Here is a 25,967-nt window from a genome sequence, read left to right as displayed (position 1 = left end):
GTCAAAGTATTCCAGAACTTTCACAGAGCAGCATTCATATCTTTCCTTTTTTCTCTTGAGATCTCTCATTTTCACCATCTTTTATGTCATCACCCTGAAGGCTGTGGTCATAAGGTAAGGTTAGAGGAAAGCAAGGATCATCTCCAAAATGATGATATCTGCAATTTCATTTCCAATTTACTCAATTGAAACCTACATTCAGGCAGCCCCTTATCTCAATAGAGCACAAAAGGTGGTTTCTTTTTGAACATTAAGAGGCATTTTATAGATGAGAGTAAAAAATGCCTTTTTCTTCAAATAGTTCATTTTTCACAAATTGGCATGCTCATTTCTAATAGTCACCTTGTGGAGAAGATGCTTTACAAAATTAATTGTGAACATCTTATTTTACCTACAAGAATTTTTATATAAAATACAAAATCAGGAATTAAAAATTAATTATGTTGTTGGTTGTCTTAGGGAAATATTTTCTCTAAAGCAGATAATGTATCATTGAAAATATACAGCTTGATTTTTTGTTCCCTACTCAGGTCCTGCACCTTTCTTAATTTTCTCACATGGAAATAGCATCTTTAGGATTGACCCAGAAGGAACAAATCATGAAGAATTGGTAGTGGATGCTGGTGTCTCAGTGATCATGGATTTTCATTACAAAGAGGAAAGAATCTATTGGGTGGATTTGGAAAGGCAATTTTTACAAAGAGTTTTTCTGAATGGCTCAAGGCAAGAGGTAAGGTCCCATTACCCACAGTAAGTGAGGAATTTTTGTACAGGCTTATAGGATCTACTGTACTCTTACCATACAGATAAATGAAGAGTGTATTATGGTTTAAATGTGTGTCTGGCAAATGCAGATTTTTCATTAATCTGCATTTATAGTACCATATTGTTAAATAAGCTCCCCAGTTGATATTTAGAAACCCCCCAAAGGAGAAAATAAGGCTATGAGTAGAATTTTGAATATTACTAAGTTTATTAAGCCAGACTATCATATTATAGTTAAAACAGATAATTAGCATGATTATTTTCTGTCCCAGTGGTTTTCAGCTGGAAATGAGTTTCCTTTCAGGCTACATCTGGTAGTTCCTGAAAACACTTTTGGCTGTCATACCTGGATGTGGTTGGGGGGTGAACATGTGGCTGGCCTCTAGCGCGTGGAGGCCGGGCATGCTGCCAACCATCCTGCAAACCTTGGGGCAGCCCCCGATGAAGAATGAGCTGGTGTGAGATGTCAGCTGAGGCCGAGAAGCCCTGTTTATCCTTAGAAAATGTCTGTCAGGTGTTTCAACACTTAATATTTAGGAAGAAAAAATGTTTTTCTTTTTGTTCTCAAGGTGTTTGCACTCTGGAAAAAAAAAAGCAAGTGACAGATATAAAGTATTTCATTTTAAGTACATACAAAGGGTCCTTTATCTTTCTTTTTAACTGGTGGAACCTTTACATGAAACCCAGGAGTGTTCTCTCAATTCACTGGAGATGGATTAAAGAGCGTGTGACATGAGAAATCTTAAGCATTTATTCCCAACATAAAGTGCTCATTGTTTTTTCCCCCAAAACCAAACCTTTTTCCTTCCAATTATTCATAAAATCTCCAATTAGGTGCTAAGCCATCTCATCACATCTCTAATACTTGCTAATCTCACTTTTAACAAGGGTGGCTACTCATTATTCTCCAGCCATCTGGTACACAGTTCAAAATTTTGAGTCTAAAAATCTGACACAGAAAGAGAAAAAATGTCAGTCCGTTGTGAACTTGCATTCAGTCCTATGAAAGCATTGTCCTAATGTCTAAAATCCCACTATTGTATTTCTTCCCTTTGGTGCCCAGTAGTGAGGGTGCCTTGACTTCACCACAAGAAAGGAGTCATACATGAGTCAGAGAGCAGTAAACTGCAAACAGCAAGTGTTTTTTTGAGAGAGTGAAAATACATACACTATAGTCAGAATGTGACCTCACTCCAAGAGAAGCAGCCTGTCTCTGAACTGTGTTTAGCATCATATGGGTTGTTTAATGAAAACGGTGATACATTCTAATAAAGGGAGGAATATTCATGGCTTTTCTAGGAAGCAGATAAAGATTTCCCAGAATCTAGCTACTGCTGCTTTTCACTCCTTAAATGGTCTGGTGATTCCTGTCGTGGTGGCTGTAGGTGTGTTATTTGGCAAGCTAATCTATGACAGTGAGCATATAATGAGATGGAGGAGAATCCAGATCAACCTTAACCCTCTAAACTATTACAAATCTGGTCCAGGAATGGGATCTGCTTGTCTTCAGGGCAAGAACAACCAAACCTATATCCTGTAGGCCTTGAGATAGTGGGAGCTACCCCCAGGTGACTCAACTGATTCCTCTACTTCCCTGTCTCACTTTGGGATAAAATGTTGCTTATAAAGGATAACCATTAAAATTTAATTTTCCTGGATGAGCTAATAGATACATTAGCAATTTGTAAAATGGTTTGGCTAGATTACTTTGTGCGATGCAGGCATAGAATGGGCTCATGAGACTGTGCAATCTCTGTCCAGCTCCCAAGTTCCATGATGTCGTGTGGGTATCTGGAACTCCAGAAGGTGGGACTGTTTCCATCATGGAAATCACCAATGGTACAAATCAGGGCCCCTGTCTACCCTGCACCCTCTGTGTCCCAAGAAGACTGGTTTGCCTGCCCATGGTTGGAGTTAGGAAATAAGAGAGATTTTGTTTGGTTGTTTCTATCATGAGAGAGTGGGGAACACAACCCAAGGAGAGTAAAGATAAGCTCTGAAATGCTTACAGGATGAGAGACCAGGGATAGTAGAGGGGAGGAACCTGATGGAAGAGGAGGATCCAGAAGAAAAATATGGGTTCCAAAAAGAGATTCATTGACTTCATATCACTGCTTTGGCAAAGCTTGACCCTGAGTCCAGGGAAGGATCTAGAAAATACTATCAGCAAAGGGAGTTGAATAAACTATCTTACAAGTGGCATTGAAATTCCACTGATACCTTAGTTGAAGTTATCAATATCTTATAATTGATTGCCTAATTTCAGTAGTGTATAATTTCCAGCTCTGATAGAAGTACTAGGCCCAGTAGTATTCATATAAAGGCAATTAATTTTGCTGCAGCAAAACAAAGGCAAGCATCTGTGGCTATTTTATCATTTAAACAATTTGGGGCTATGTAGAAATGAAGAGTACTTAAAATAGTAGAATTTTATACATAACAATAAACTATTTTACTGTGAATGGGAAATACTAACAACAATTCTAAAATCTGATTTTACAGAGAGTGTGCAATATAGAGAAAAATGTTTCTGGAATGGCAATAAATTGGATAAATGAAGAAATTATTTGGTTAAATCAACAGGAAGGAATCATTACAGTAACAGATATGAAAGGAAACAATTCCTACGTTCTTTTAAGCACCTTAAAATATCCTGCACATATAGCAGTTGATCCAGTAGAAAGGTAAATTCTGTTTTCAGACATGGAAATATATTTCAAAATCTAATGAAAAATTTGTAGAGTCATAACATTTTGAACTCAGGGGACCTTCTCATTGAGCCCACTGCCCTCTTTTCTAGTGCCCAAACAGCAGTTTCAACAGGGAAGTTGCCTGGATTTCAACCAAAGCAGGCTCCCTCTACAAACATTGCTAACTACCATAGCTTTCTACTATAGAAGCATACCTCGTCTAACGTGAAGTCATGTTGAATTTCCACAAAAGAGTAATACATACTTGTTGAATTGAATTTTCATTCAAAATAGTCAAACTCATCTTCTGCAGAAGCTAGGAGCTGCTGAACACTGAGTGAGCTGGCTGTTTCGGTGACTGATCATGCCCTCAGTTATTGGTCCATGTCATGTGCTTGCTTTTAGGTTTATATTTTGGTCTTCAGAGTTGGCCGGCAGCCTTCACAGAGCCGATCTCAATGGTGTGAAAGTGAAGACTCTGTTGGAGATACCAGAAGGAATAGCAGCTGCATCCTTGGATGTGTTTGATAAGCGACTCTTTTGGATTGGGCACAACACAGATGGAAGCAGTGCTCGTATGTGCTCTTGTGATTATGATGGGGGCTCTGTCCACTGTAGCAAACATCAAGCACAGTAAGTTTTGCTTTTGGTGTCAGATGAAACAGCCATCATTTGAAGTTAGTGTGATGAATTAACTTTACTTTTGTTAGCTGACCTGGTATAATTATTTGACATGTAGATTTTGGAGTCCAGAAAACTGGATTTCAGTTCCCAGATTTATCATTTGTTAGACAAGTGACTTTGCATAGTTTCCATAACTTTTTTTATATTCAGGTTTTGTTAATGTGGGGATAATAATTTCTTGGGATTATTTTGAATACTAAATAAATGCAGAAAAATAACAGAATTTGCCATACAATAAGTTCTCACATGTTAGTCATAATTATTCTTTTTGGAATTAATGTCATATTTTTTATGCACCCATGTTTCATATGATTTGCTGTCACAGTAGCAATGGTCTGTCTAACTTGTGTGGCAAGAGACAGAAGTGTGAAATTGATGAAGCCAGAATCATTTTTACCCTGTTACAATTTTCTTCCCCATGTTCATCACACTTCTGTGATGGTAGCTAGCAGAAGGATGAGACAATGGGGCTGGAGCTAGAATGACATCCAATTAGTTCAGGTAATGATGACACTAATGAAATGTTAAAGTTAATATAATTTTCTAAACCTAAATGAGAAATAATTGCAAAGTAGGTGATTAAATTCAGCCAATAAATTCAAGTGGAGTGAGAATTTAATAAGCCAAGGGACAAATATTTTGCTATTTTATTTTTTTTCTGGTTGTTTTTTAGGCACAATTTATTTGCAATGTCCCTTTTTGGTGACCGTATCTTCTATTCAACATGGAAAAAGAGGACAATTTGGATAGCAAACAAACACACTGGGAAGGAAATGGTTAGAATTCACCTCAACACGTCATTTGTACCACCTGGTGCACTTAAAGTAGTGCATCCACTCTTACAGCCCAAGGCAGTGGACGATGCCTGGGAGTCTGGTGAGTCACCTTTGACCTCACCTGGGGCCTGGTGCATGGTCCTCACTCTCTGCTTGCCCAAGCCAGACAGGGGATGTAGAGTAAGAAAAATAATTTTTTTCTTCAGCTTTCATAAATTCTCAGTTGGAACCTGATAATAGAAGATTGATTAACAAGTGAAAAACCAATAGAAATTTATTAATGTGTATTTCATATATACATGGCAGATACCCAGGGAATGAACAGCTCTCAAAGAAGTGGCTTTGAATTCCAGCTTGTAGAGTATGTTCAATAAAGAACAGTGCATTTATGGAGAAGTGACAAGACAAAGAAAAAGGATTTGGAGTCTCTGCTGGTGGCAACTTGGGGAAGGACAAATAAACAGCAACTCTAGGCTAGTTAGTAGAGTTTGTTAATGTAGATTGCTCCAGAATGATCTCTAGGCCATAAGAGTCTAGAATTGTCTCCAGTGGTTAGCATTTATTCTCCCTGGCAGAGAGGGAAAGAGGATGCATTTTATCTTTGTAAAGCTATAGTTTACTGTTATCCCACACTGCCTCTTAATTATCTACAATTCAACATTCCTTATTTTGAGGCGGCATAATGTCATCTCTGATTTCTCCCATTGCCTCACCCCCAATTTCCAATCTTCCACCAAATCTACCTAGTCTGCCTCCTAAATGCATCTCTCCACTGTCTACTTCCCTCCTCTACTTCCACCAACCTGTTTCAAACAGCTAGTATTTCTTGTCTATTACAGTAGCCACTAGCTGATCTTTCTTTTTGCCTCTATTACCATTAAATAATGACTCTCATCCACTCACTTTCCTGCTTAGTATGTAACCAAAGTCTTCTTACATGTTAAGCTCCTTCCTGCATTTATCCTTTTTCAGACACGCCTCCCTTGGCCTAGACTTCTCTTGAGCTCCAAGCTTAAATGCCATGTCCTCAGATCGCCCTCCCCTGATCAGCCAAAGTAGACCCTTTCACCTCCTACTCTTCTCTCATGCATCCTTCATTAAACTCATCATAAGGTATAATTACATATCAATTTACATCCAGTTTTGATTCTCTTTCCCACTTGAATACAAATGCTGTGCAGATGGGAATAATATCTTTTATATATATATATATATACACATATATATGTACTGGCTGTTTATAAATAAATACATTTTAAGTAACAAATGCTAGTAGAATAACTAAAGCTAGTTACAGTTCCTAATTTCTACTTTCAGGTATAATTTTAAATGTTTTTTTAAAGATTTATTTACTTATTTGAAAGAGAGAGAGAGAGACCTTCCATCTGCTGGTTCACTCCTGGAATGACTACAAGAGTAAGTCCGGGCCAGACCAAAGCCAGGAGACTTGGGCTGTCTTCTGCTGCTATTCCCAGGCCACTAGTAGGGAGCTGGATCGGAAGTGGAGCAGCCAGGACATGAACCAGCACCCATATGGGATGCCAGCACTGCAGGCAGCAGCTTTACCAGCAGCTAAACCCCTGTTTAAATTCTTTAGCATATAATTATTTGGATTTTGAAAAATGTGTTAGGTTTTTAGATATTTTTACAGTGGTTAGCTTGCTCAATATGGCTTAGATGCAACATAAATTATGCTCACCAACATATCACCCTTTGGAAGAACTTTATTTCAAGAAGGTTTAAAAATATATTTAATTTTGTTCCCAAATGACCCTCTGAAGTATAGAAACGGAGATGGAATTGTTTGCTTCCTCTACATACTTCCTGTTGGATGTCATTTGGGTTTGCTGATAGTGTGGAAAACATTACAGATGAGAGGTCCCTGCCATAACTAATGTATAAATATGTTCACACTTGCCCTGGACACAGCTCCTGAAAGGAGCTGTAGAGACAGAACAGGAGGACAGGCCTGAGGTTGTGCAAGGGAAGCTGGAGTTAAGGGGGAATCCAAGTTCTTTCTTGTATCCTTAGGAAGGAAACTAATAATGATGATGCTTTTCCTCTAATTTCTTTAAAAACCTAGCTAGAAGCTGCAATTTAACTTTTGTAATGACATTGCTTTCCATGCAAGGAAACAGGAACTGCAAAGAATCAAAAAATTCCCAGAGATGAAGCAATTGATGCAATAAGTTACTCTTTTTTTTTTTTTTTTTAATGTGACAGGTAGCGTTATAGACAGAGAGACAGAGAGAAAGGTCTTCCTTCCATTGGTTCACTCCCCAAATGGCTGCTATGGCCAGCGCTGCGCCAATCCAAAGCCAGGAGCCAGGTGCTTCTTCCTGGTCTCCCATGCGGGTGCAGTGGCCCAAGCACTTGGGCCATCCTCCACTGCCTTCCCGTGCCACAGCAGAGAGCTGGACTGGAAGAGGAGCAACTGGGACTAGAACCCAGTGCCCATATGGGATGCCAGCACTGCAGGTGGAGGATTAGCCAAGTGAGACACAGTGTTGGCCCCAATAAGTTACTCTAATTGATTTACTTGAATTTACAAAGAGTTGTGGGAAGCAATTTAACTATGAGTTGTGCCACTACATTATGTAGCATCAACCTGACGGCAACACTATAAATCAAGTGGTAAATAGAGTCCACACATAAAGGCCATGAATGTCAGATACCTCTGTAGGAAATTTTTTTTCCATAGGAAAAAATGCATTTTATTTAATGACCAAGTACACACACATATTCACATGTGTAACTAAAACAATATTTACTCTCACCAAGTGGAATGCATTGTAAAGTGTTCTGCTCTTGTTCTTGCATTTTAAAAGAGTTAGTCACAATTAAGTAAATAAATTTTACAAATCATTAATATGTCAGAATCCATAACTGGTCTAGAGAATTATCAGCAGTAATTTACAGTCTTCTTCCTTCTTAGAATTAGCTCAAAATATTTTTCCTTACTCAGAGAGAGGAAAACTTCACATAGCCTTGATACTGTGTACTCAGGCTGGACTGGGTCATGACATGCAACTGTATAATAGGGCCTTATGTCTGTTCCACATTTGATATAAAATTTGATCTCATTTGATCCCCAAACAACCCTGTGAGGTAGGCAGGGAGAATATTGTCTGATTTACTCTACAGATAATGAAGTTGAGGTTCAGTGAGGTTAAGTAACTTTCCCAGTTATTGTATATGTTGTAGAAGGCAGAGTAAAACAAGGATCATTAATATTTAGGTTGAGGGCCCCTTTCTCTAAACCATATAGTTTCTTAGAGTATAATCTAACCTAAAGTATTTTTATCATTTCCTCCTTTTGTCTCTCACGATTGGTTCAACTTTATAGAAGACACAACAAAAGATTTAACTTGAAACTTATGCCAAGCTTATGCTTCTCTACCATGGACACTGATGGCCACAGAGCATATATGTGTTTAGATAACAGAGCTGTTTTGACTCTAGTCTAATGGAACATAAGTAATAGGGAAGATCTCAACGGTCAAGGAAATTGAAGAGAGATCAGAGAAAGAGGTATAAAATGGAAGTTATTCATGGGTTTCAGTCCCTTTAAGCTTTGACTTTTGTGAGAGGGTTTAATGTAGATGAATCTTGAAGCTTTTGAAGAGGATCTAAGTCTTGATGAGGTTATTCAAACTCAAATCTTGAATGTGCAATGATGATAGGCTATTGTTTTAAAAAACTTGGTACTTGATGCTCTCCCACATTGCTAGGATTTGAATGCCACCCTACACGCTGATTCATGTTTTTGTCCATAAGTGGTCCATGAGTTTCTTTAAATGAAGGCCATCTTAGAGTCCATAGTTATCAGTGTGCTGCAAAACTGCAGGAGATCCAAGGCTCCCAGTGGACCACAGACAGCCTGCCCTCTCCCCATTATGACATCCTCCCTGTAGGAAATGTTGACTCAAGCTGTCTGCAAATACAACTCATTTTCTGAGTGATGAATCACAGTGCCAAAGACATGTGAATAAGTCCCTGAGTCTCATCCACAGTAGTTATAGCTAGGTCTGCCATCATTATCACCATCTCTCTCATTTATAGATAAGCTCATAATTTCCAAAGTATTTTCACTGGCATTTTCTTATGGATTCAACAGAGCAACACTGTGAGACAAGGAGAGAAGGAATAATTATACTCATTCTGTAGTTGAGAAATCCAAAGAAACAGAGTAACTTTTGTAGGATTACATAGCTAATTAAGAATGAATTTTGGAAAAAAATTCCTGACCATCAGTCTCTTGGTTTAGTGTTCTTTCTACCATAAACACATTCTTTCTTCAGATTCCTTCACTATTACTCAAGCTCTTTGATATGGAATTCAAATCAGATAATTGAGAGCCTGAATTTCAGAAGGAGAAAATCTTTGATGATTCATTAAACAGCAGCATCAAACAATGTGGTATGTAATAGGGTTCAGAAAGTCACTGCCAGCTGCAGAGCCATAGACCAACCTGGAATCTAACAGACAACTGGTCTTAGAGATTGGCTTCTCGTACTCCCAGGATGGGCTTCACATACACACCATGTGCAAAGGGCTTTTGATTTCAAACTGTTACTTTGGCCATCATTAATTTGGCTAAATTGCTTTAGTGCTTTAGAGACCAAGAATTTTTTGAGATTTAGAGACTTTAAATCTCTTGATTTTATGTGTAAATAAAAATATGCAATTATTCCCATGGGAAGATGATGGATCACTTTCATCAGGTTTTCAATGTGTCTGATTTCCTTCACATTTAAAGCCACATGTCTTTAGAAGCTGGTTGGTTTCTCATGGACATTATGCCTGCAATTGCAGCCTCTCTGGTGAGGTGGACAGTGGCACTTTGGTTTACAAGGCATTTAGTAGTGAAGCTACTTTGATGAGATAACAGAAGGATCATATAACCTGGTGGATATTATTTTTTGATGCACATTCTACAAAATTTTAATTATGTGGAAATTAATCATGTTATTTTTTGGGGAAATCCTTTAAAGTGATCTAGAATAGTCAGATTCAACCAAGCTCATCTGGTTGGCTGTTTATCAAGTGGGATCTCTAGAACCATTGGAATGTTTATGTGTATTATTACTCATTAGGATGACTACCACACATAGAATTTTCCTAGTTTATTTCCTATGCAATAACTCACATAACTCTTGAATCTAATATTGCTAGCCTAGGCCTCTTTTTTGGGTAAGAGGACTCAAAAAGAGTTCTAGGAATTAAAAAGAACAGATTCTGAGGCATAATGAGTGTCTGGCTGCAAAGATCTACTGCAGATGAAATTGATGTAAAACACTGGGGTTTAGTCATGTTATACTAAATGAAGCAGCCCAAGGGAATACCGTCTGACCCACCAAGGCAAGGATGGGACTTACATAAACAAATACAAAGCCTCCCAAGAGAAACTGCTTTGTTGGCTTAAGCAAGTCCTTGAATCCACCATTCAGACTGACTGATTCTAGAGGAGCTTCGTGCTGGGCTGCTCAGTGAATGACACATTGCTCACTCTGTCTCCCAAGACAGAGATGGAGTAGGCAACCTAATTCACAGGACTGTCCTCTCACTTTCTCACCTGCATCTCATGAAATCAATCTCCAAGTCCTAATGATTCTATCCCCCTGCATTCTAACAATCTATGCTCCTCCTTGCAGCTCCCCAGGAGCCTCCTGATGGCTCTCCCTGCCTCTTTGTCTATGCTGCGGGAAACATAACCCTTTACAAATCAGAACCCAATCATGTTATTCCGTGGTAAAAACCCACTGACCACTTTTAATTGGCAATTCTTTTTTTTTTTTTTTTTTTTTTTTTTTTTTTGACAGGCAGAGTGGACATTGAGAGAGACAGAGAGAAAGGTCTTCCTTTTGCCGTTGGTTCACCCTCCAATGGCCGCCACGCGGCTGGCACACTGCGGCCGGCGCATTGCGCTGATCCGAAGACAGGAGTCAGGTGCTTCTCCTGGTCTCCCATGGGGTGCAGGGCCCAAGGACTTGGGCCATCCTCCACTGCACTCCCGGGCCACAGCAGAGAGCTGGCCTGGAAGAGGGGCAACCGGGATAGAATCCGGCACCCCGACCGGGACTAGAACCCGGTGTGCTGGCATTAGGTGGAGGATTAGCCTAGTGAGCCGCGGCGCCGGCCTTTAATTGGCATTTCTTAAAGCATGGTCCCTTCATCTCAGCCACAAGACCCTGTGCTCCTTTCTCAGCATCATCCCCATCTCTGTTTCACAGTGTCTGCTGCAATCACCTGCCAGCATGTGCAGGAAGGCTCTTCCTCCTTTTTCTCACTGGCTGTCTCTCCTCAGCCTCTGGGAAACAGCCCAGTGCTATTGCACCAGTTCCACGGTGAGCCTGCATTAGCTGTTCCAGCTCTGTATTCTCAGAAAATATGTTCTCAGAGAACAGCCCCAGTCACATGGCCCTTACTGTGCTTTGGTGAAATTGTCTGTCTTCCTAAATCTCTTAGTCCTAGGAGTACAGGGAATATAGCTCTTCATTGTATTCCCAATGCCTAGAGAACTTTCATAAACTTGAGCTGAAAATAAGAAGAAAGGATCCTTTGCCACTCTCTCCTGAATAATTCCATAAGAAACAATTTTAAAAAAGATATATTCTAAGGTCATGTGGCCTCCTGACTGATAGAAAAAGCCATAATTATTCGGTATAGAGTTACCTGCTCTGAGTTTTTCCCTACATCATCTCATTTAATTTTCAAAATAGCCCTAGGTCTGTTTATTAATAGCATTTTATATAGCCAAAATTTGAGTTGAGAGATGTCACAGTAGCTGCTGAAGGTGGAATTGGGGTTTGAATCCAGGCAAACTGATACCATGCTGCCTCCCAACTATATTTTCCCCACTATGACCCATCATTTAATTTCTTGGACTCGTCTAGTTTGGGGAAAACCTGTAATTTGGCATATCTTTGTCTATCCATGACCTCTTGGTGGTTCACATACTTCAGCTTTCACAGATCATGGGGCCAAAGCATTATTTCTCTCCCTTTTCAATTTCAGAAACTCAGAAAAATCTTTTGTCTCCCTTCCCACTCTTCTTTTCTCTGGCTATCTGGAAACAGACCCAGAATTGCTCTCACAGTTTCCTTGGCATGACTAAACTTTCAACCACCTCTCCTGGCTGCCCTGACACCCATGCTATTTCAAGGATCTCAACATCAATTTGGGAACTTCTTCACACATTACTGTTAATAACATCATTTCAAGCCCAACTTCTGGGCATTTTGCAGTCAGTTTACTGTTCCCAGATATTATTTTGTAAAAGGTCTACATATTCTTTCTTTCTCCTGTATTCTTTAAGTACAGATTTCAGTTTGAAGCTTGTAAGAGAATTTCAAAAGTATATTCTTTGGAAAATAAAGAGAATCTATCATCAATGCTATGTAAAATACCTTCATTCATTTCATGCACACAAATACCGCTGAGTTTCTTTAATTCCGTGAGTTCATGAGGGGTAATTGCCTGGAAATGTACTGGCTTCTGGATGTGAGTAGTATATTTCAAACTGCCCAGGTGGGACTTTGGTTCATTCTGATTATTTTGTTGCTGGCATGCTTACTATAAAACCTTGGTTATTTGGAAACCTCTGGAAAAGAATCATCCTTAAGAGATGAGTATTTTTCTTTTTTATAATTCATTACCAGTTAAAGCATGTGAAGCTCTGTATCGTCATAGCAATCTTTGTAAGCCATGGTTTGCTATTTTTTCCTAACATTATTTATAGTTATTGACATTTGTTTAGGGACTCAAGTCACATTTATAAGGATACCTGCCTTTGGGACAAGCATAGGACTGGTTTGGCAAAGTGGGGCTTATAATACAGGTCTACACTAACACCAAGTGGCAGCTATTTGAAATGCCCTTTACATTCTTGGGGTTATTTCTTCTCCTCCTCCTCTTCCCCTTCTGCCTCTTCCTCTCCTCCTTTTCCTTCCTGTCCCCCCCCCCACTTCTTCCTCCTCCTCTTCCTCTTCTTTAGTGTTTTCTTTCTTGCTGGTAACTCTCACATATTGCTAGTTTCTGCAAGCCTGGCCGTGGAGTCTATTTCTTTTCTACTCTGTCTGAAGGCTTTTCTTGCCATTTGTTTGTTCAGGAACAAGTTGTTTGTCCTGCAGACATTTCCACTTCTGGATCTTGCAGATGGTATCACCATGGTGTTGTTTACCATGAACATGTTTCTCTGCTGTCTCTGTAATTCCTGTAAACTGACAGTTTAGGTCTACAAGCCTGATCACAGGTTTTTTTGTAGGAACGCTTTCTGTGCGTACTGCAGTGGTGCTGTAGACTTCCTATTGTACTACACTAGGAGGCCACAGGGGCTGGGCATCCTTTTTGTGATGTTCAAGGTTAATTAGCAGTTCAGGGGCTGCCAGAGTTGTCCATCCTCTGTCAAGTTTCCCACCAGTTTTTTCTAGAATGGTTTTAGAAGTTATTGATTATTGTTCCTTAGAGCCATTTTTAAAATTACAGTTCTAAGTGTTGACGTTCTTGTATATTCTTCCTTGTGTGTCTATGAACAGAGAAGAATAAACTATCTGCATAGTATGGGAGGTTTTTTTTTTTAAAGAAAGTTAAGGCCTTCATTTAATAAGAATTCACTAATAAGAAAAACAATAAGCAGATGGAGCTAAAATGCAGCTGGGTTTTTATAGATATTTCATAAAACTCACAGCTATTATTTTACACATATATGTAAATATACTTATATGTGTGTACATATAGTGTATATATATTTATTTATATAAGGATACTTCAAAAAGTTGATGGAAAATGAAATTAAAAGGTGTTTGGTTTGCTGTAAAAATTCTGAAATTGGTGTAGTTTTTTTCATAATACTTTTTCCATATATATGTTTATATAACCACACACACAGTGAATACACACACACACACATAATGGTGAAGAGGTGGGGTCTACAATCAGAGGGTTTGGGGCTGAGTACCAGTTCTCCCCAATTACCCAAGTGTTCCTTGACAAGCCACTATTTTCTACTCTGTAAAAGGAAAGATAATTTTTTTAAAAAATAACAGCACAGGGACTTATTACAGAAATTAAATAGACAATGTAGACACCTTATAAAGTGTTATTCAAATGTTGGAGATGCCAAATATTTAATTACAAAGATGATTCAAGTGAATGGGAGAGACGGGAAAGGCTTTGTTGATGCTGTGGGTCTTGCACAGAATTAGAGGTAGAAACAAACAATGTGATAGGTGGAAAAAAAGCTAAGTAGAAAATGCCATGTGTGCTGTTTCAGAACTGGGCCAGAGTAAAATCCACAGATTTCCTTGGCTCTGTTGAAGCTTACCAGTGCTTGTGTGTTCGACAGACAAGTGATTGGAGGTGAAGCTGGCAGTGGACATTAAACTCCATGATTAGGAGCTTTAATTGATCTCACGGGTAATTAAGCCCCCCTGCTGAGCTGAGACGGGTGTTATTTGAGGTCAGCAGCAGCATTCTGAATGCTAGCTTTGGCCTATTTTGAAGCTAAAGAACACCAGAAGGTTAAGAAGATTAAACAAAAACATAACCCTCAATCTCCTGTTTGATCCCTTCCTAAAATGACCTTTTAAACTGGTTAGTGTCTGAATTCAGGTCACATCAGCAGCATAGCCATGCAAGGAAGACTAACAATTACTTGCCTCCCTATGTCCATGAGTGAAGAGTGATGCATATCATTAACATTTCACTAAAGCCCTCAGCAGCCAGTGTAGTGGAAAGAGGACTAGACTGTCATAGCCTGACAATCTGTTGGAATGCTATCTCTAAAGCCTTCCACAAATTTAAGAGAAAACTCAGTGAACGAGTTAGGGTGCAGGTGACATGAGCACAGGTTTTTATGCATGTATTGCAGATGCTTGCTGCACACTTGCTTTGTGAAAGACATCATTCTAGATGCAATTGGGACTCCAGATGTGAACAGCGTACATGCCTTAGCTTCAGAAACTTATCAATAATGGAAAAAAGATGTATGTATGTAATTGTGATGGTGACAGTAATGATGATGATAGGAACACAAGGAACTCCAGATGAGAGGTAGCAGAAAGGGACCAGAAAAAAAATAATACTGGTTCTAGAATGAGAACACAGCACTTGGTATACCTAGACACCAACTGCTTTCTTCTTTTGTCAGTTTGGTTCTTCAATACTTTATTATAAGCAGTAACTAAGGTTTAAAATCTTTAGCGGTATAAAATTACAGGAATTTACCAAAAATATTTAATTCTATTTAAAGCCATAGAATTTTTTAAAGGAGCTATTTCAGAGACTATCTACTTCTACAGTTTTATTTCACAGACTAGGAAACTAAAGTCAAAGAGATAATGTGATTTGTTGTAGAAGGTAGAACCAAAGCAGAAATCAGTTTTTTTGAGTCATAATCAGTAATCATCTTTCCATTTTTTTAAAAAAAGGAATTTGAAGTGGGTGTATTTTGTCTCCAATAAATTCACAAGCTTCTCATTTTACTCATTAATTTTTCAAAAAAATTGGGTCATTTTATTTTTATTTTGCCTTAATTAAAATTTTGGTAGTCTTTAAAAAATTTTAGTAATGACTTTTTAAATTTACTTAATTTATTTGAAAAGCAGAGTGCTGGGTGTGTGTGGGGATGGGGGAGAGATGAGAAACAGAGAGAGAGAGAAAGTTCCCTCCACTAATTCACTCCCTAAATGCTCATAACACTGGAGACTGGTTAGGCTGAAACCAGGAGTCAGGAACTCCACCTGGATTACCCATATGGGTGGCTGGAATCCAGGTACTAGGACCATACTCTGCTGCCTTCCAGGCGCATTAGCAGGAAGCTGCACCAGAAGCGGGTATTTGGGACTTGAACCAGGCACTGTGGTATGAGATGCAGGATTCACAAGTGGTGGTTTAATCCACTATGTCACATACCTGTCCCCAAACTGGGATAATTTAAGTGAAGCATGTAGAAACATGAAAAAATAAAGTGACTACACATGCACAATTGGCATAAAAACTATAAACAAGCAGCCATACTTTGGAGTCAATACCCAAGAGACTATTTAATGTGATCTTAGTTGCTTTGGTAGGTAATGTTGCTATGGTATTGAGAGTTGGCAAGATTGACTTCATGCTTAATTATGTCAAGAGATTTGAAAAAGTACATTCAAAAAACTTAGGAAATAACACAGGTTACCTAAAAGTAGTTATCGTAACTAAGATGAAGTTTGAATATTTCATTAATACAGTCATTCGGTCAGTGTGTCTCAAAGTGTGACGTGAAAGCTCCCGAATCAGAACCACTCCAGATTCCATAAAAATGCAGATTCTTGAGCCTGTTCTGATTCTTGAATCCCAAATTAAAACAAACTAGATCATTGTTGAAATTTTATCTTTGGCGGTAGCGTGAAACAGAAGGAAATGAGTCAAGTCTGATGGAGGAGACATATTTATAAGCAGACAGAGATTAGAAATACAAATGTACATGCAGAACTGTCTCTGGCCCTCAGACTGCTCTGCTCAGACACTTGCTGCTTTGATTTTTCTTTTTAAAGATTTCTTTATTTATTTGAAAGGCAAAGTTACAGAGAGGCAGAGGCAGAGGCAGAGACACAGAGAGAAAGAGAGATCTTGCACCTACTGGTTCACTCCCCAAATGGCTGCAAAGGCTGGAGCCGGGCTGATTTGAAGCCAGGAGCCTGGAGATTCTTCTGGGTCTCCCACATGGTTGCTGGGGCATCTTCTACTGCTTTCCCAGGCCACAATAGGGAGCTGGATCGGAAGTGGAGCAGCCTGGTCTCAAACCGACCACCATATAGTATGCTGGCGCGGCACTATGGACAGTGGCTTTACCCGCTGCACCACAAGGCCGGCCAGTGGCTTTGATTCTTGTGTCTTATGGCACTGTAGCTATTTTCAGAACGTTTCTCAGGTCCTCGGCTCTCATTATACACAGTCTCTAATTGATCTTACTGTGGCTGACTCCAGGGCGCATACTCCAGTCTCCTTCCCTGATATTTACCTCTTCTAAGATCTCTCTGGCCTTTATCTTCCCCAAGTCATGGGCATCTGCCCTCATACTCATACTGACCTCTGTATCTCTTTAGCATTTTACAAAAGTCTTATCATTGTTAAAACTTGGAAAAAAAGAGAGGAAAATCACAGTATTTCCAAAAAGGAGAGGAGCTGTTGACGCCGGCTCTGAAAACCAAAGGCACCAAGTTGGCCATTTGTTGTTCAGTCTGGTTGCCAATTCAATCCAATCAGCCACCTCACTGATCTAATTTTATATTTACCCTGGGAGATGTTGTAACACAGTCAATAAACTCAGAAATGGGAGTAAGGCATATGGCAATGGTATATATATATTAGCCTAAAAGATGTTCTTTAAAAAAATGACTGTAAAAACAGTATCATATAGATCTGGATTACAAATATTAAGATGTTTTTAGGTTGGAAGCTTTTTAAAATTTCATTTTCACAATTTTCAGTGCCTTTTTAAAAAATCAATAAATCTGGATAAAAAATGAATAAATTGTGCTTAGTATTCGCAGCCTAGGGAATGACAGCTCCAGCTAATTAGAACGCCCCGAACTGACAGCTGCCTAGGAGCAATGTAATTAGAGACTCTATGGGCTTCAGATGCTGTCTGAGGTAAGAGCAGCGCCCCCGCTGTGAGAGATTCCACTTATCCAGGAAGAGATCAAGCACTGCCGCCTGTCAAAACACAGCTCCGCTCCCATTCCTCCAATTTCTCTTTCAGAGCACAACCTTTGCAAACTGAGGAAAGAAAAGTGCAGACGCGGCGAGTGTGGAGCCGGCCCCAACTTCCGCCAGTGCGCATGTGCGGAGGGCTACACTTTGAGCCGAGACCGGAAGTCTTGCGAAGGTAAGGCGCGCATGGCCAGCGGGAGGCGGACAGGGTGTCGGGGCGGCGTCTTGATTTCTGGGGCCTTAGCGAGCCTCCCTGGGAAAGTCCGGCCCCCGCTCCCCTTTTGTTTCCCAGAAAGGCTATTTATTTATCTAACTATGTTCAATTGTTAAAGTCCTTGTGATATTTTCCGATCTTTCTATCTTGTGTTGGAAGATAAAATGCCCAGGCTGCGCAGGGACTGAAAGAAGATGGGGGTTCTTTGAGCGGACTCTGTGCACCCCGGTGTGTCTGTGCATATTTCAGTATGTGTTGATATTTGTAGGGGAGTGGAGCCAGCGTATCCTAAGATTCCATGAATGTGGTTAACTTTCACATCTTCCAGAAAGGTCTGACAGGAACCTTGGGAAAACTGAACCAGGCTGCTTATTTAGGGCTCTGCCTAGTTGAGGCCTAATTTAATGTATCTGGGAAAAAGACTGTGTTCTTCCACCTGGAGGGTGAAGCAATTGACGGAAAGAATAGAGTGGCTGCAGTACACCTTTTGTGGAATGGACTGTGGGCTGATAGTACAGGTAAATCTAGCATATGCCTGTTAATTGTAGTCCTCTGCTTACCTGGGACCAGGGGCAAAAGCCGTGGCTCAGACAAGTAGGGGCAAAGGCCAGGGCTTCCCAGAGCAAGGTTCCTGGAGAGTCGTCCCACATTTAAGGGAAAGTTCCCTCCTGCCAGCAGGAAATGTCCTAAATTGGTAGAGAACTTTGAGCTGTCCCTAACTTAAATAGAATGTTGTGTCCTTTCAAGGGAAATAATACTGCTTTTTTCCCCCAGGGTCATTTTAGTATGAAAATCTATTTGAAAGTACATACCATGACAGAAAAGACTTCCATCATTACTAAGCTGACTTCTTTCCCTTTTTACTGCAAGTACAAACACCCAGCATTTCAATGGTCAGTTATAGCATAGAGAAGTATGAGGTGCCCTCACTCTGCACTGACATTAATGAAAACAGCCTGTTTTTTTTTTTTTTTTTTAATGCATCTGTATTTTGCTGCTGTTACTGTGCAGATGTAAATGAATGTTCCTTTTGGAATCATGGCTGTTCTCTTGGATGTGAAAACACCCCTGGATCCTATTATTGCACATGCCCAGTAGGATTTGTTCTGCTTCCTGATGGGAAACGGTGTCATCGTAAGTCACAGCAACTAGTATTTATTGCCATTATTGTCCATAATGTTTCCATAATGATCTGGGTTGGTGCTCATCAGTCAGCAGTGTGTATCAGAATTATCTTGGAATTTTCTATTGCTTTGTTTTTAAAAATAAGGATGACTGGAATAGTCTGATTAAATTGAAAAGGATTGGGAAACAAATATATGCACTTTCCTGTGTCTATCCATGTTGCCTTTTATTTTATTTGATATCTCCAAAAGATGAGTGTGTAGAAAACAATAATGATGTGTTTTTGTATCTAACTAATTCTCCACTCTATTATTTACTATCCAGTCTGTTTTCAGAAACACTAATTTTGCTTTGTTCTTTATAAAAACTAGAATTAGTTTCCTGTCCAAGTAATGCATCTAAGTGCAGCCATGGCTGTGTTCTGACATCAGATGGTCCTCTTTGTTTCTGTCCTGAAGGCTCTGTGCTTGAGACAGATGGAAAAACATGTAGTGGTGAGTCCATTTAACTTTTGCTTGTTTGAAAATGTGAATTTTCTAAGTGACACCTGAAATTTGATCTTATTGCCAAAAGAGAATAGATTTTCCAATATCACACATTTTTTCAAGGTTTTATTTATTTATCTGAGAGGGAGAGTTACAGAGAGAGAGAGAGAAAGAGAGAGAGAGAAAGGTCTTCCATCCCATTTCACTCCCTAAATGGCCCCAATGGCTGGAGCTGAGCTGATCCAAACCCAGGAGCTAGCAGCTTCTTCTGGTCTCCCACATGGGTGCAGGGATGCAAGCACTTGGGCCATCTTCCACTGCTTTCCCAGGCTATAAGCAGAGAGCTGGATCAGAAGAGGAGCAGTCAAGGCATGAACCAGCACCCATATAGGATGCTGGTGCAGCAGGTGGTGGCTTTACCTGCTATGCCACGGTCCCAGCCCCCTAATGTCACACACTGAAAGATGTTTATGTAAAGGATTATTAATATACAGACTTAAATTACTGTAATAATTTTTTCATTATTTTTTCTTTATTTTTTTTTTTGACAGCATAGTGCAGTAGTTATGAGCAAGGACTTAGAAGTTATATGGCTTTGGGACTGGTGTGGCACAGTAGGCTAAACCTCCACCTGTGGTGCTGGCATCTCATATGGACACCTGTTGGTGTCTCAGCTGCTCCTCTTCTGGTCCAGCTCTCTGCTATGGCTTAGAAAAGCAGTAGAGGATGGCCCAAGTCCTTGGGCCCCTACACCCATGTAGGGGTCCTGAAGGAAGCTCCTGGCTCCTGGCTTCGGATTGGCTCAGCTCTGGCCATTGGGGACATCTGGGGAGTGAACCAGTGGATGGAAGACCTTTTCTCTGTCTCTCTCTCTCTCTGTAACTCTACTTCTCAAATAAATAAATAAAATCTTAAAAAAAAAAGTTAAATGGCCTTGTAGTAGCTTTACCAGATAGTAGCAGTGTGATTTTGGACTAGTTATTTATTCTCTCTTAGTCTTGTTTCCTCATCAGTAGAGGTACTGTTACTTAAACAAGATGACAGAAGCAGAGTGCCTAGCTTAATCCTTATACCTAGTAAATACTTGTATATTTTTATGTCCATAGAAACTTCAGTATATAGAAACCTGGAAGTAACTCAAAGTTAATGGAAGAGTTCCATATGACTTTTTGATTAAAAAAATTTTGGGGGAGAGAGAGGCTCCCATTCATTGGCTCACTCTTCAGATGCCCGCAGTGGTTAGCTAGGGCTTGCTAGGAATTGGAGCTGGGACCTGGGAATACAACCCATTCTCCCCTGTGAGTGACAGGGATCCATTAAGTTGAGTCATCACCACTGCCTTCCAGGGTCTGCATTGGTAGGAAGCTGAAGTCATGAATCAGAACTGGCAGTCAAATGCAGGTACTCTGATGTGGGAGGCAGACATCTTAATGTCTTTTGATTTTTTTTTTTTTAATGAAGAAAGAAAAAGAATTGAAGAGTCCAAAAATGTGGTGAGTGAAAAATGTATTTGAAGAGTTTGGCATCTGGTATAACTCTTCCTGGTGCTGTGGTGTAGTGGGTAAAACTGCTGCCTGCAGTGCTGGCATCCCATATAGGTGCCAGTTTGAGTCCCGGCTGCTCCACTTTCTATCCTGCTCTCTGCTATGGCCTGGAAAGCAGTAGAAGATGGTCCAAGTCCCTGGGCCCCTGCATCCATGTGGGAGACCTGGAAGAAGCTCCTGGCTTCTGGCTTTGGATTGACGCAGCTCCAGCCATTGCGGCCAACTGGGAAGTGAACCAGTGATGGAAGACCTCTGTCTGTCTCTCCCTCTGCCTCTCTGTAGCTCTGCCTTTCAAATAAATAAATAAATCTTTAAAAAATGTATTTTTTATTCCAGCCAGCTGCTGGGGTACTTGTTCTTGAACTTAGTGGTAGAACAAGAGGACAAGGGCCACGGGATTGGAAAAGATAACTACCAATATGTTGGGCTATATGAAAGGAGGATACTATGATATTTGCTCCTGACCTCTGAAAAATACACCTGATTGTAGCAGTACAAATGACTATGGACATGGTTCTAAAAATCAACATATAGTTGGGCCATCTAGATATTTTGATTAAAAATTGTTCTATTTTGAATGACATAGCAGCCTTACCAAGTGATTGTGCTTTGTAGGCTGTTCATCACCTGATAATGGTGGGTGTAGCCAGCTCTGCGTTCCTCTCAGTCCGGTATCCTGGGAATGTGGTTGTCTGCCTGGGTATGACCTACAACTGGATCGGAAAAGCTGTGCAGCTGCAGGTCAGTGCTGAGGCCATCTGAAAGTATGGCCCTGCAAAAAGATGACATGAAAACAACATTTCATTTAGAAAGATGGAAAGTTGAATTTCTTTTGTCTTCTGGGTTGAAAGTCTAATTTTTAATTATTCGAAATGGAAAACAAATCATACTGTAAATATGGATAAATAATAACAATATAAATGATAACTGTAGTTTTAAAGAACATTTCTAAGTTAATTAGCATCCTGCAAAGATTTGCCGGTATGATATTTGCAGTAGATGAGAAAGTCCTGCCTAGAATAGCCTTAAAACACTTCATATTTGGAAAGTATTTAATAAATATTTGTTGATTGATTTGATTTTCATCTCTCTAGTGAATATAATAATCATAATACTTTGACAGATTCTGTCCTTAGTGTGTCAGTATTTAATATGAAGTTGTATGCCTCAGCTATCTTTCTATCTTCTGATATTACATTTCTTATGTCTCTCAGCAGCCCTGGGTATCCTAGATTAATCTTATTTCTCCTGCAGGTTCATTATACTTTAATCTAGGCCATCACAATGATGCTTCTAAACAGCTCACTTTAGTCAGACCTAATAGTGTTAATTTCTCGAGGTCTTAATTCACATCGCATCAGATTGTGTCCTGAAAATGATCAAGGGTCTTAGTATTAACTCAGATAATCATACCTTCTTTTCAGAAATACCAAGGACGGGGAAGGTTAGTTATTCAGTATCAATGTACATAATCTGCTAATTTTAATGTGTTGCTCCGTGTGTAAATGAAGGAAATTACAGCCCTAAGACTTGCGTTATTTAGCCCTGGTGTTAGTTTTTTGAATGCTGGTCCTTTCTTTAAGTAATTTGCATTTTAAAAACAGACACCAAGAGAGGCAAGAACCTTATGATGAAATTTTGGCAATGACGGGAAGAGAGAGTCTTGCCTGTCTACGCCTGCACCACATTGTGGGAAATTACAAAAACAAGTACTGCCCAAATTAAAGAAGGCACCATGAAAGTTAGAATCAGAAGTGCCTCTAGAGTTCTAAGGCATGTTTTAAATGCAACCATATTTGAAATTTGATTAACAGGACCACCACCATTTTTGCTGTTTGCCAATTCTCAAGATATTCGACACATGCATTTTGATGGAACAGATTATGAAACCCTGCTTATCCAGCAGATGGGAATGGTTTTTGCCCTAGATCATGACCCTGTGGAAAATAAGGTATGGTTTTGTTGCTTGAACAGTTGTGAATATGCTCACTTTAAGGACCAAGTAGAGGATTTTATCCCAACAAATGACCTGGGCTACATGAAAATCCTCAGCTAAACTCAGGACAGTCAGGTATGGAACAATTTAAAAATATACCTTGGTGCATCCTTTGAGATATTTTAGGTGCTTTCTGGCTATCGTACCCTACCCTAATTCTGGCTGTGGTTTAGTCATTTTACTGGGAATGATCATGCAGGATCTTCAGTTTAGTTTCCTTCTTTGGAGCTGAAGATATAATAGACAGGTCTAGCATAGTTCTGTGCACATAGAAGGTGCTCCATAAATAGATTTATGATTATTTTGATTATTTTTAGTAGTTGGAGGAGTTGAAGTTTGGGACATAGTAACCCTAGTAGGGGTTAATAATTTACATTTAAGATATATTGTTGGTGGGAGGGGAGGGAGGATTCAGTGACGTCTTTACCATTAAAATCAGGAAACTTAAGTTTTATGGCTCATATGGGAATGGTAGCCTAACTCATAACTTATGTATATAATTTACATAAAACTTTTGGTGTAACTAAGAATTTCTGTATTATCAACCCAGTCAGCTGGCCATTTGGTCTTTAGTTACTTAGTTGTATTTGTGCTAGGTTAGAATGTGCTTGAATTGACATCATGGGGTCTTTTGGAGATTAATCACCCAAAATGATAAATTTACATGTTACTAATCCTGCTCCATAACTATTTAGCTGTTTCCAGATGGTGCTTGAATTCCTAGGATTTTAAACTTTGTGTTTTTGTTTCTTCCTGATTTGAAGCAATCTGGTAAATGGCTAAAAGGGACAGAGTGAAGCAAATTAATTCTAGCTATAATAGGTATGGATTGATAGCCAATTTGTGCAAATAGAAGTTTTATACTTAAATACTAGGAAACAGGTTTTTTTTCTTCTACCTGAACTGAATTTATATTGCTCCAAAGAACAATTGATTACATTAATAAAAATGGAAAAGATGAGTTCAGATTTATTTATTATCAAATTAGTTCCCCCCCGCTACAGTCAGCATTTTTACAACAAGATAAATAGGAGATCTAGAATGAACTTTATATCAGGTAGCTCCTTTGCATCTCTCTGATCAGTCTTCTCATTTTCTTGCTACTCAAACTGTGGTCTTTGAACCAGCAACAACAATATCACCTGGAGCTTATTACAAGTACAAAGTCCTAGGCCCTGCTCTTGACCACCAAATCAGAATTTGCTGTTTAGCAAGACTGTCAGTTGATTCCATGCACTCTAGTACCTGAGAAGCATGGCCTTAATGTAGTGTCTGTAAATATGAGAAGTATTAATATTTCTATTTATGAAATACAACCTTTCTAGTTTATCTAGAAAGAAGAATAACCCATAAGAAGTTATCTTTTTAGGAAATGTCCATCACTGATTATGGGTTTCTGAACATATATGAGGGTACTTCAAAAAGTTCATGGAAAAATGGAATCAAAAGATAAATCGATTTTGGTTTTTAAAAATTTTAAAATACCTGAATAATTTTTTTCATAATAGGCATTTCCATGAACTTTTTGAAGTCCTTTTGTATGTGTGGACTTTTTTTTTTTTTTTTTTTTTTTTTTACAGGCAGAGTGGACAGTGAGAGAGAGAGAGACAGAAAGGTCTTCCTTTTGCTGTTGGTTCACCCTCCAATGGCTGCCGAGGCCGGGGTGGTGCAGCCAGTGCACCGCGCTGATCTGATGGCAGAAGCCAGGTGCTTCTCCTGGTCTCCCATGGGGTGCAGGGCCCAAGCACCTGGGCCATCCTCCACTGCACTCCCTGGCCACAGCAGAGAGCTGGCCTGGAAGAGGGGCAACTGGGACAGAATCCGGAGCCCTGCCCGGGACTAGAACCCGGTGTGCTGGCACCGCAAGGCGGAGGATTAGCCTAGTGAGCCGCAGCGCCGGCTCAAGGTCAAGCTCTTAACAATTACTCTGTATCACCTGAAGACTTACTAACTTTTGGATCCATTCCATATTTCTTCCCAGAAATAAATAAGAAATGCCTATATTCTCTTTTTTTAGATATACTTTGCCCATACAGCCCTGAAGTGGATAGAGAGAGCTAATGTGGATGGTTCCCAACGAGAAAGGCTAATTGAAGATGGAGTAGACTTGCCAGAAGGACTTGCTGTGGACTGGATTGGCCGTCGATTCTACTGGACAGACAGAGGGTATGTTTCCTGCTTTGGTTTGTTAAGTTACAAGTGACAGGAGTGATGGGATAGGTAATATCGCTGACCTCATTCTCCACTTTGCCCATAAAAATATATTGTTGGGTAGATGGGTGGGATTGGAGGAAAAAAAGCCCTCATTGATGACCATACTTATTCTACTCCCTCCTCACCACCAAACAAGATAGTCTCCCTTTTTATCAAAATTAGATCTGTAAAAATGTTTTTAAAATGCAGGAGAACAGGCATTTGGTATTTGTGATCAAAATGCCACTTGGGGGATTCCTTACTGGAATGTCTTTTTTTTTTTTTTTAAAGATTTATTTGTTTATTTGAAAGAGTTAGAGAGAGAGAGAGAGAGAGAGAGAGAGAGAGATGTGTCTTCCATTTGCTGCTTCACTCCCAAATGGCCACAATGGCCAGGGCTGGGCCAGACTGTAGCCAGGAGCCAGGAGCTTCATCTGGGTCTTTGGCATGAGTGCAGGAGTCCAAGCATTTGGGCCATCTTCCACTGCTCTGCCAGGCGCATTAGCAGGAAGCTGGATTGGAAGTGGAGGAGCCGGGACACAAACTGGCACCCATATAGTACCCCTATGCTGGTGCTTTAGCAGCAGCTTTACCTACTATGCCCCAGTGCTGGCTCCAGGTGTCTGGGTTGGAGTTCTGGTTCCACTTCTGATTCCAGTTTCCTGTTAATTTGCAACCTGGGAGGCAGCAGGTATTGGCTCAAGTAGTTGAGTCTCTGTCACCCATGTGGGACACTTGGATTGAGTTCTGGACACCTGACTTTGGCCTGGCCCAGCCCTAGCTATTATGGACATTTGGG

General features: G+C 39.9%; 1 protein-coding gene across 32 annotated transcripts in view; it reads left to right on the top strand.

The window, feature by feature from the left end:
• The window catches only part of EGF (epidermal growth factor), a 97,305-nt gene that overhangs the window by 16,541 nt on the left and 54,797 nt on the right, over positions 1-25,967 (top strand). For 25 of the 32 annotated variants that reach the window (XR_016212316.1, XR_016212312.1, XR_016212317.1 and 22 more), the window contains 10 exons: positions 531-730; positions 3,268-3,449; positions 3,861-4,088; positions 4,813-5,015; positions 17,661-17,786; positions 18,837-18,959; positions 19,322-19,444; positions 21,595-21,720; positions 22,794-22,930; positions 24,993-25,141. Coding sequence is in view for 14 of the 32 variants with exons in the window: in XM_017347349.4 (XP_017202838.2) it covers positions 531-730; positions 3,268-3,449; positions 3,861-4,088; positions 4,813-5,015; positions 17,661-17,786; positions 18,837-18,959; positions 19,322-19,444; positions 21,595-21,720; positions 22,794-22,930; positions 24,993-25,141 (1,597 nt within the window). In the remaining 18 variants the exon portion in view is untranslated. Of the gene's footprint in view, positions 1-530; positions 731-3,267; positions 3,450-3,860; positions 4,089-4,812; positions 5,016-17,660; positions 18,344-18,836; positions 18,960-19,321; positions 19,445-21,594; positions 21,721-22,793; positions 22,931-24,992; positions 25,142-25,967 lie in introns of those variants that run through there. The other 7 variants (XR_016212320.1, XR_016212319.1, XM_070047750.2 and 4 more) reach the window with 2 other exon arrangements.

Source organism: Oryctolagus cuniculus, chromosome 8, assembly GCF_051225735.1.
Source record: "Oryctolagus cuniculus isolate XC-2025 breed Fujian yellow rabbit chromosome 8, ASM5122573v1, whole genome shotgun sequence".
Lineage (NCBI taxonomy): Eukaryota > Metazoa > Chordata > Mammalia > Lagomorpha > Leporidae > Oryctolagus > Oryctolagus cuniculus.
The sequence above is the reverse complement of the archived record's forward strand: the minus strand, read 5'-3'. Positions and strand labels throughout refer to the sequence as shown.